This window comes from Hoplias malabaricus, chromosome 14 (assembly GCF_029633855.1).
Source record: "Hoplias malabaricus isolate fHopMal1 chromosome 14, fHopMal1.hap1, whole genome shotgun sequence".
Classification (NCBI taxonomy): Eukaryota; Metazoa; Chordata; class Actinopteri; order Characiformes; family Erythrinidae; genus Hoplias; species Hoplias malabaricus.
Window position 1 is genome coordinate 22,145,166 of NC_089813.1, and position 11,462 is coordinate 22,156,627.

At 36.4% G+C, this 11,462-nt stretch overlaps 1 protein-coding gene and 1 long non-coding RNA gene across 3 annotated transcripts; one reads left to right on the plus strand and one right to left on the minus strand.

Annotated features, from left to right (window-relative positions):
- Positions 1-1,499: 1,499 nt before the first annotated feature.
- LOC136666444 (uncharacterized) lies at positions 1,500-11,229 on the plus strand. Of its 2 annotated transcripts, XR_010795366.1 has the most exons (4): positions 1,500-1,626; positions 3,078-3,154; positions 4,134-4,424; positions 10,518-11,229. It is a non-coding gene; the product is annotated as an uncharacterized lncRNA (long non-coding RNA). The 2 variants fall into 2 exon arrangements; XR_010795365.1 differs by lacking the exon at positions 3,078-3,154.
- On the minus strand, positions 3,507-7,211 carry naif1 (nuclear apoptosis inducing factor 1). The gene is made up of 3 exons (XM_066644619.1): positions 6,634-7,211; positions 4,981-5,028; positions 3,507-4,438 (listed from the first exon to the last, which is right to left on the minus strand). Exons 1-3 carry the CDS (start codon positions 7,082-7,084, stop codon positions 3,966-3,968), a joined length of 972 nt encoding a protein of 323 aa, XP_066500716.1. The 5' UTR covers positions 7,085-7,211; the 3' UTR covers positions 3,507-3,965.
- Positions 11,230-11,462: the final 233 nt, after the last annotated feature.

Consider the following 11,462-nt stretch of genomic DNA (forward strand, 5'->3'; position numbering starts at 1 on the left):
TCTGGGAGACTGTGAGGAATTTAGTATGTTCTCCCTGTGTCTGTGTGGGTTTCCTCTGGGTGCTCCGTTTTCTCCCACAGTCCAAAAACAAACGACAGTAGGTGGATTGGGGACTCAAAAGTGTCCGTAGGTGTGAATGTGTGAGTGTGTGTTGCCCTGTGAAAGACTGGCACCCCCCCAGGGTGTGGTCCTGCCTTGTGGCCAGTGATTCCGGGTAGGCTCCGGACACACTGCACTGAACTAAATAAGCGGGTACAGACATTAAATTAATAAAATAATACAGAAACAAATATATAAAGTAATAAATAAAGTCATAAAATATATTTATTTGTTTTTGGTTTTATACCCCATATTAAGTCATTTTATTTATGTATTTTGTTTTGGAATGTTTGTTCATTCTTTAATTCCACTTTTATTAATTAATTAATTTTTATTTATTTATTTATTTATTTATGTTTTTAAATTTGGTCCAAATTTGGTTTAAAACCTAATGTACACATTGTGCTTGCTCACAGAACACGTAGGTCATCTAATTGAGACAATGTGAGTCAAATGCAGTGACTCATTTCAGTGTCACACTGAAAAACTTTTACACCCCGCTCTATGGAAAGTGGTTTTAACATTAAATCGTGCGACTGGGTTTACATTAAAGATATCTTCAATTCAGTTATGACTAGACACAATTCTAAATAAAGATATCTTTAATCATATTTTTACTAGACGAAAGTAAGATTTAAATTCTTACTAGTAAACATAGCTATCCGCCGCTGATATATCGTGGATAATATCGTGCATAATATTTGTAAGCAACTTTACAGAAAAATAATCCCAAAATCTGTTAAAATGAGCACACGTGGCAATAGTGGCATCACATGGGGGGACTAATGCACGTTAATTATGGCAAGCCGTTCTAACATTAAAAGCTTTCGTCTGATTATCTTTAAATAAATACTGGATATCTACAACAGATATTTGACTACTAACAATTATATTTTGACTAATCAGAATGACATATCTGCATTTACAACCTGACTAATACCAGCAATTTAAGATATCTACGATTTGACTAGTCAAAATGTCTTTTAAGATATCTTTAATGATGTCAGCGAATTCGTCATCTGATGAGTCATAAATCCTGAATTATTATTAAAGTTATCTCAAATTTAAATTGGACTAGTCAAAATGACATTTTCAGATATATGTATCTAATCAATGTGAAGCTCGAACCGATTTGGGCTTATTTTTCTGTAATGTCGCTTACAAATATTAGTTGCAGGTTACGTTTTCCCTCCTACCCTTCCCCACTTACATCAAAATCTAATCGTAATATCACCAGCCAACGCTCCATCAGTGAGAAATGTCCATAGGTTTATTTACATATCAGAGACTGTGGGAATACAGAAAAAATCTACAACGACAAAGTTGGCTTCTTATTTGGATTTTCTGTTCCACCTTAAATGGTGCAGTAGTTGCATTTTGTCGCCAATAGATGGCAACATGTGAACATGACTCCCATACCGTGGAAATATTACACGCTTATTTTCTTGGACATTATCTCTATAGAGGAAACAAGCCCCAAAAGGCAACTACACTTTAGAGACAAGCTAAAAAAGCAACCCAACATTTGTAAGTAACTTGTAAAACCATGTACATTTGTAAGTAAAATGTAAAACCAAAATCCTCAATAATATGCAGGCCTGGCAACTTTTACATGGCGCGAAAATGTGTTAGCTATATAAGCCAGCTATGTTTTGACTAGTCAGAATAATAATTGAAGATATCTACAATCACATTCTGACTAGTCAGAATTATCATTTAAGATTTGAGAAATACAAAAGGCGAATAAGTTCAGCATATGTGTAATTTATTTTAAGATATCTTAAAAGGAATTCTGACTAGTCAAAAATACAATATTGGATATCTCTAACTTAGTTATAAGTAGTCATTACTTTATTTTTTTGATGCCTACAATTTAATTTCAGATATTTACAATTTAGTTTAAGATATCTTAATATATATCTAAGATATCTTTAATAAGGAGGAAATTTAAGATACCTTTAATTGGAATTATGTCTAGTAAGAACAAGATATATTTACTTTTTGACTAGTCATAATTTAATTGCAGATATCTGAAATGTAATTTTAACATAGTCAATAATTAATTTCAGATATCTAGAATTGGAGCTTCCATTTAATTCCTTGGCAAATTTGACATCATTTACATGTGTCAACGTATTTAAAATATTTCAAATTGTTATTTCATTAATTCATTCGTTATCTGTAACCACATATCCAGTTGAGGGTCGCAGTGGGTCCAGAACCTACCCAGAATCATTGGGCGCAAGGCAGAAATACACCCTGGAGGGGGGCACTAGTCCTTCACAGGGCAACACGCACACCTTCATTCACACACTCAGACACTTTTGAGTAGCCAATCCACCTACCAATGTGTGCTTTTGGACCCTGGAGCACCCAGAGGAAACCCAAGTGGGCACAGGGAGAAAACACAGATAATTACCTGGAGCAGGAGTTGAACCCACAAGCTCCAGGTCCCTGGAGCTGTGCGACTGTAACACTAACTGCTGCGCCAACGTGCTGCCAAATTGTTATTTAACCTAGTAAATATACAATTTGAGATATCTTAATTTAGAATTGTCAAGTCATAAATTAATTGCAGATATCTAATGTAAATCAAGTCACGTGATTTAACGTTAAAACAGCTTGCCATAGCTGCTACAGTTGCTCCCCAGGAGTTGGGCGGGATGAGAGGCAACCTGATGAAAGTAATCCTCATTGGCTTGATGCTTAGTTGAAACCTATGGTGTTTGTTTCTTTTAGTTCTTAAATGTAAATCTCAATTATGTCTCTTAAAGACCCTGTATGTACAGTACTAATGTCATGATCTCTCAGAGTGATTTATTTACTTCATTATTTTAAATATGATGTAGTTCATGTAATGAAATGCTATGACATTGGCTGCATGTGGCTACTGTTGATGCCTCTTTTCTACCCTTCCCTCCCAACATGATGCTGAAGTTGGTTTCTTATTCCCTATTCCTTTGACTCCTTATTCGCAGCTCCCTTTTCCTTTGGCTCCTTATTTGCAGCCTATTATTCACAGACTGAAGTTAGCTCTGGGAGGAAAACGATGCAGGTACAGGGAGAACACACCAAACTCCTCACAGTCACCCAAAGTGGGCCTTGAACACACAACCCCAGTAAAAGTATTATTACTTAAATCAAAATGTTTATATATATATATATAAAACTTTTTGTTATTTTTTATTGTTTTTTTTTATAATACTTTTACTGGGGTAATGCTAGTAAGTTTCTTCTATCGATAATACTTATCAAATATAGTGTAATGAAGTCTGTTTTACTGTTACATTTGAACTATTAACATATTTTTTATTAATGTAATTTTATGTTGGAGACAGCATCTCTGCTTCTATTGAATTTACTTATTTACTGTTAAACTCAAAAGTGTGAAGGGTGCCACAGCAAAAATTTAATAAAGGTACATGCATTTGAGAACATGAAACTATACTGCCCACCTATTCAAGTCAACTGTTTATTTCTTAAGTGTCTCAACTTGTAGCATCATAGGCCATTTAGAACTACAAGCAACATATTCTATCCAAGAAAAGAAGTGAGATTTTAACCAACATACGGGTTCTAAAGAAACAGTTATGCTTCAAAAAAATTAAAAATAAAAAATTTTAAAAATACAAAATGCTCACCTATACAACTTTCAAGTGAAAGTATGACGGCCACTTCTGTAAATTTATAATAAAAGCCACAACTGATTACAGCTCTCATGTCCACACATAGGCAAAAACAAACAATGTGAGGCACTATGTACTTGCATATCATACAGTGCATTTTCAGATATAGTATGACTTAAAATGACAAGCATACTCAAACACCAGTGTACATCATTCATTCAGATTAGGACAGAAATGAGTCTACTGCCCATCTTCGTTTTGCTGTGAGACATTCCCTACTACCTCTCCAGTCTCAATGCCAGATCCTGTACCAGTGCTGTTAGCATTTTGCAGGAATTTTCTCAAGTCTTTTAATGCAGGCCTGAACATTTGAATGAGTGCTAATAAGGCTGCTTGTGTGCCCTCTAGGGCTTGGGCTTGTCTCTCTTGTGCGCATGCCTGTGCCTCTTGTGAGCGGCGAATCATCTGCAGCAGGTCATTTTGGTTCTCCAGGTGCTGGGCGATTTCACGAACATGCAAGTTGGTGACCCGTTGCTCCTGCAGCAGTTTGGCAGAATTGAGTGCAATGCGGCTCTTCAGCTCTTGGGGTTTCACTGAGCTTTCTGCCTGTGCTGCCAACACCTCCACAGGAGCTTCGGTGGTTACTGTGACTGGAGTCTCTGTGGTGCAGTATTCCACCATGCCTTCTTCAAGTGTGTGGTATGTTGTCTCAGCTGCATTAGCCCACACAGAAATACAATCATGTTAACCATTAACTGAAAGGTATCATCCAAGTTTATTTTCAAAAGCTTAGCCATTTAAAGTACATAAAAACTGTAAATCATAAAGCTTTTTCTTTTCATACCATGACATACCTCTGAATTAAACGGTGTCATAGAGAGCTTTTGAGCTAACTGGGCAGTGATATTTAGGCTTCAAGCATTCAAGGCATAGACCCTATTGGTATTGTCCTAAGATTTCTTCTTATTAGTATTATATTGATTACATTAGTTATACCTGATTTTATTTGTTGATGTTTGTTGATTTTCCCATGTCAGTGGTGTAAAGTTAAATAAATGGACATCAGCAGACATGCGCAAATCTTGCTACACTTTCATAACAGGTTTTGTCTTTTATATTATTTTGATAGAATTGATAGAATTGTATATAATGACACGAACTATCCAGGCTAAAGAGGTCAATATTGATGCCAAGTTGACCCTAATATTTGTGATAACATCCATGCATAATTGTAAATGTTTGTCCTTTGATTTACCTTCTAGTGTTTTTATTTCACAAGCTGTACCAGGTGTTGGCTGAATACCTGTTAAAATATAGAAATATCATTAGAAAAGGATATGCAGGATTTTTTTTCTTTAAAGGAGCAATCTGTAAGATGTTTACCGTACTTAGTCATAAGATGTCCAAGGTGTGTGTTCATAGATTAAGGAAACAGTCAAAGCTGAAACGCTGCTGCCTTTCACTGCATTGCCAAATGAGTCCAGTGCAGAACCCATGATCCCACCCTCCAAGGTCCTGCCTGTCATCCCACCCTCTGTTCAATAATTTTACAGTCTACTGTGTGGCCAGATCTACAAACAGTGTCTTGCAGCCATGAAATGACCAAGCGAACAGAGTTAATGTTATATTTTACTGGACCCAAAAAAACCCCATTTCCCTTATAAAAATCCCCTTGACCAGAGAGTAAAATGAGAGGAAATATTGGCCTTATGTTTGAAAATTGGAGGCAGTTTACAAGCCATTAATTACAACTGGCTAATTTTCCCCTGAACCGGTAGCAGCAAATTATTTCTAAAAAAATATATAGAAGTACAGACACCTATGTAGATTAAAAAGGAGTAAAGGCCATAGGTTTCATTTTGGAAACAAAAATCGATAAGTAACACCAGCCTTGTCTAGTCAAAGTATTTCGGGTGGATTTGGACAGAAAAAAACTTGCAGAGAAATTGCGGCAGTGTGTTCGCTTTTATGCTTAGGTAGATGTTTTAGTGACACTGTGAACACATTTCTGTGTAAATATGTTAATTATTGCACATTCTTCTTAGCTATTATGACCCAAGTTCTTAAACTTGTCTTTTGCTCGTTCGTTAAGTTTTCCTCAAACTGGCAACCAGTTCCAGCTTCACTTGTGGGGAGGAGGGGGAGGTGGCAGACATATTGCTCCTTTAAGCATGCTGAACTCTTGTTCAAATAGATAAATCTTCGGTTTAGTTCCCCTAAAATATAGTTCTTGCGTGTGCGACAGCCACACGTGTATGCTGGAACCAAGCAGTATGTACAGTCTGGTGAATATTAAAATGCAAAAAAACACCCCATTGTCAATATGTTGTATATAAGGAGTCAAGCAAACAAACACATTCCACCTATACAGGATCCACCAATCTAGAGCATAAGGGGGTATCCCTCAAGGCACTTTTATTTCAGGTTAGCCAGATAACTTAAGCCCCAGGTCAAACCTGTCCAATAGGAACAGAGCTGAGCGAAGTTCCTATCGGACAGTACTCAGCTTTGGGCTTAGGTTAGCTGCCTACCCGAAAAAATAGTTTTTTGTCATAACCCCCTAGTTAGTCTGTTCATTTAAGCAGACCAGACGAAATATGCATATATCAGCCCAGATTGATTAAAAAACAGTACATTAATTAAAACTAAATACAAAATATATAATTGTTTTATCACAAGTTTATCATATTTAATACATTGTTTAATGACAAAGACGACTTAAATTGCCAATATGCACTACTGTTACATTGGTACAATTATTTTAATTGTGTTTCATTTATTTTTATTTGATTTTATTTATTTTAATGTAATGTTTGTTTGTTTTTACAAATAATAACTCGCTGTGGGTTATACCGTAGCCCCATTGAGGCGTTAACCTAGCCACGCTACGGTAACGCCGTTAACTTACTTTGCGTCAGTGTTACAGTGGTGGAGGAGCTGATGGGCACCGGCACCGTAATCTCTGCTGCTGTGTCCCCGGGCTCGGTGGCGGGCAGGCTGATAATGGTGGCCTCTCCGAGTAGGTTACAGATCCGCTGCTGCATAGCGGTGAGGATCACGGGCACCGTGCTGCAGTCCCCGGTTCCCTCCATCGCCGCCCGAGCCTGCGCCACTTTTCGCCGCACCTCGGTCTTTAAATCCGACCATTTCTTCTTCACTTCCGACAGCTCGCGCTGGCAGTTAGTGACTGCGTTCACGCGCTTCAGTATCTCCATCCAGGCGTTATTCTTAGCGATGTGAGTAACGCCTGCGTTGAAGTGGCTCACCAAAATATGTTTTTGCTTCTCCATCTCCTCCACGATTATTTCAACCTCTCTTTCTGAGAAATTCATTTTCCTCTTCTTTGCTTGCGATGCCATAAGATTTTTAAATAAGACCTGTGAAAAGTAAAAAAAAAAAAACTGCGTAGAGTACGTAAAATTGTAAGTTTTTCTTGATTGAACTGCGCTGCGTAATGGCTTCTTGAATTGACTCCTTCTTCTAACAACAACGCTTGCGTCCGTAATGGCTGAAACCCCGCCCATTTCTCTCATATAGAATTTTACTTGCTGTTCATTTAGCCGAACGTGACGATCCCGACACTTATTGGCCAAAATGACAGTCACTCCAAGCAGAGTTTGGCGGTTAAATGGGAGTGAACTTATGTCTTGTTGTACCACTCGAGGGAGCACCATAACAAAAGCGTTGTGCTTTTCTTGTGATATTTTACTGAATTGTAAAGATATATTATTTATTTTATTATTTGTTATCAATATGTATGTATTACATGTGGTCATTTGTATATGCAGACAAAACAATAAATGATAATTCGTATTTTGATCTGTGAAACATATATTTTATGTAGACACTCTGCATTTAGTGCTGTTTGTGTAAATTCTGACATGAACTAAGCATTTTGGAAACTATTCACTTCCGTAAATGCAGACATTACCTTTACACTAACATGGTAATTTTGCTAACAACCACTAGAATGCAGTATTTACTCAAATATCATCCATAAATAAATGACCAAAGCTTCCGTAATACAGCATCTATGTATTAATTGTATCATGGAATACCAAGCAGTTTGTAAAGTCTAGTGATTATTAAGCTGAAAAAAACCCCACTAGAATAGAAAAAAATAACTTTAGAATTCAGTACTTACTCAAATCTCATCCATAAATAAATAACCAAAGCTTCTCTAATACAGTGTCTATGTAATAATTATTCAGACTGTTCAGTGCAGTCAGGACAAAGGATTCACTGCACAAATACACATATTACACAATTTAGCTTCATGCTTTGTGCAAATAATTTTGACAAGAAGTGTTGTACAAAATTCTCAGTTCATATGGATGCATGTCACACAAGTGTGAATGATCAGCAAAGTTTGTTCATGAATAATTTAAGTCAATGGCTGTGTTAAAAAAACTGCAAGATCACCAACTACAAAAAGCCATCATCCAGACAATGGTGGAATGACTGATGAGCTGAGTATATAATAGTGCTGATTTGAAATACCAGTGCCACAAACTATTCCAGCTCCAATTCACACCTCATACAAATCTCAAAAATCACAACCCCTTCCCCCAATCACTTACTGCTTCAAAGCCAGTCTAAAGATGTGTATACACTGGGACAGCCAAATTACAGAAAAAGTGATGATGAGTAAAATTAAGCCCACTGACAACTTGCTACAAACTACATTTTTCTTCTAATATATATTTTTTGAAGCTGTGAAAATTTTAGAGACAATACAATACATTAGAATGCAATGAATATTATATAATACAAATAAATAATACAATATAATATCTTTACTGCATTTTGTAGAGACACAAGAATTATTCTTGGCATGATTCACACAGTTCTACCAAATATGTAAATAGTAAAATGTATTTTACTGTATAATTTGGTTGATACGTTAAAAATTTGGAATCATTAAAGTATGGTGAGACCTTAGTCTTAAAATACTTTACAAATGTGTGAATGATGTGGATTAAATGTGTTAATCCACAAATTAAACACAGGTCACAAATATGTTTCATTATTCACAAATTAATACATCCCAATCTGTGTCTCACTTCCTGCAATTGGTACAAATACAGTTACATTCATAAATCCATGGTTTTGGTTTTCATACATATATATATATATATATATCATAATTTTATGCGAAAATAAATACATTTGCATTGCATATATTTGTAAAGTCGAAGTCTCAGATTTAAAATGTATTTGTAAATTGCTGAATCTGCATTTGTGGATTAAGTAACTCGCGTGTTTTTCGTGAAGTGTATTTGTCCATTTCCTCTCGCTGGGTTTTTGGATTTTGAAACTTTTCTTTCGCATTTCACCAGATCCAAATACAAAAAAAAAATACAGCCTGATCCACAAATGTGGCTAGGTTTTCGCCAGTATTTGAGGACTGACGTGATGCTTTCAGGGCCGCAGCAAAACACCCACCTGTAGGCGGGACTGTGACTCCGTTGGCTGCCGTAGTAAATAATAGACAGTTAACTCGGGCTGCGGATAGGCTAAATAAAAGTGATGACCAATGATAAGCGCATTTTCTGTTTAGGAGCCGTGGGGTCAGAGCGGTAGAAACAACAGAGTGGCGACACTCTCATAGGGAACCGTTGTAAAGGGGGCGGAGACTTTTCTTGAGCAGCTTCCGGGTTGTGCGAGTGGTGAATAGTTGCAAACATGTTACGTTCATCACGTAGAAACACATTAATTTCCAATACGTACGAAGCGGTACGCACAGCTGTCATTAATATACTTACGGCTGCTATTGTATGTATTCTTTCAGCATTAACTGTTAAATGTTTATATAAATTAATAGGTGTCAGTGAATTTGTTTTAGCCAGACAGCGCAATTCAGACTAGCATTCCTATTTCACTAATAGCTTTACGGTCAAATCACTTTTAGTCTTTGATTTACGGTAAAGTTACATTTTAAAATGTTGTGGATATCAAACCATTTATATGAACAGTTGAATGAAACTATAGTATATTTTGGGTAACCTGATACCAGTTAATTAACTTGGGAAAAACAAGTGACGGCAATAGGAAGAGAACGTGTGCCAGTAATATGAGGTGATCACAGTGAAAGAGGCTTCTATGAAACAAGTAGCTGATGTGTTTCATTTATTCAGTCAATGTACAGGCTTTGTGATTGAGTTATACTTATTAAAGTGATCTGTTTATTTTTTTAAAATATTATTTTGACCCAGTAAGAAAAGTTCCAAAAGGTTTTATATTATGAGAGAGCAGAAGTGGTTACATTCACAAAACAATTTATGAACATATTAACAATGATTAATGATGGAAAACAAATTGGATTAATAATATAAAAGACTAAGGTAAACAGTTAAAAAAAAAAGAAAATGAAAATGACCATACAACGAACTATACATATAAGCTTCAAAACACAGACTAACCCAAAGGGATGATGAAGCTGACTTAACAATGACCAGGCTGACATGAAATTACTGAGACTGGTAAAATGATGATGAGGCTGTTGCAGCAACAAGGCTTCCAGATCCTCCACAGCTTAAAACTGCAGTTGCAGGTGCACAACTAATGTTCATGGCAATGATCAAGGTACTTGACAGTTGTGTAGTTGTTGTACCTGTACTGAAGAATATTTTGTCTTCTTTGCTTTTCTACACTGACTCTTACTAACAAGATGTCCATCATCAATTTTTTTTTCATCCCTGCAGCTTTGATACACTCTGACTCTATTTGTAACCTCAGCCTGATGTACCTGCTGGTAAATGATTTTTTTTTTTTTTTTTTTTTTTTTTTCAGATCATAGCATGAGCGAAGCTTGCTTTCCAGGAGCATGGCCTCTCTTTCCAGCAATGCCACAGCATCATTGAGCTCTATGAGAGAAACACTTGTTCTCGCCCGAAACCGCTGCTCTGCCCTACAGATGAGGTCAAAGGCCTCATCTGATGGCTGGTAGAGAGCATCCCTCTTGAACTCTTTCAGTCATAGTAAAATTCTGTGTTCTCCATCAGGACTCTGATTATTGTATGTAATTGCATCCTTGCATTTCTCACAAACTGTAGAGTTACTGATTACCTTCTTAAATATGTAGCCCGCAAGATGGTATAAAACACGTGTCTGGAGCTGAGTGACTACGACACTACCTGCTGCACCACCGACACTGCCTATATGTTGTCTAAGTTTTTTATTTAAAGATAAGTTACATGGCACAATTTTCTGTTAATATAGTTTCTTGAGATTGCCATGTTGTTTCTGCTGACCATTGCTAACCATTTTTGTCTTCTGTGTTTTTCCTTCGAGAAGCCATACTGTATTCTGCATTCTGACTGTATTGGTGCATCCAAATGCCACACACCCGACCATGGTATGACAATTGATCTATAAAATGTTACATGTAGTCATTGCTGGTGAAATTTGTTGATATTAGCTATAATCGTGCTTATTTTATATGTCTTAAAATAATATAAAAAAAGTGTGTGGTTGAGAAAGAGTAACCCTCCTTTGTTTAATTAAAAACCTGGATGTTATTCCACAAAGCAGGTTTCTAAGTTAGCCAGATATGTTAAGTCAATCCTTGAGGACTGTCCAATAATAATCTGCTGTCCTGCTGCTCTTTTCTTATTGAACAGATTTAACATTAGGCCTTAGTTACTTGACTAAATTTAGAAATGCTGCTTTGTTAGATACCCCCTTGAATGGTAACAAACTAAATGCATGCCTTAATGCATAAATAATACAGTGATT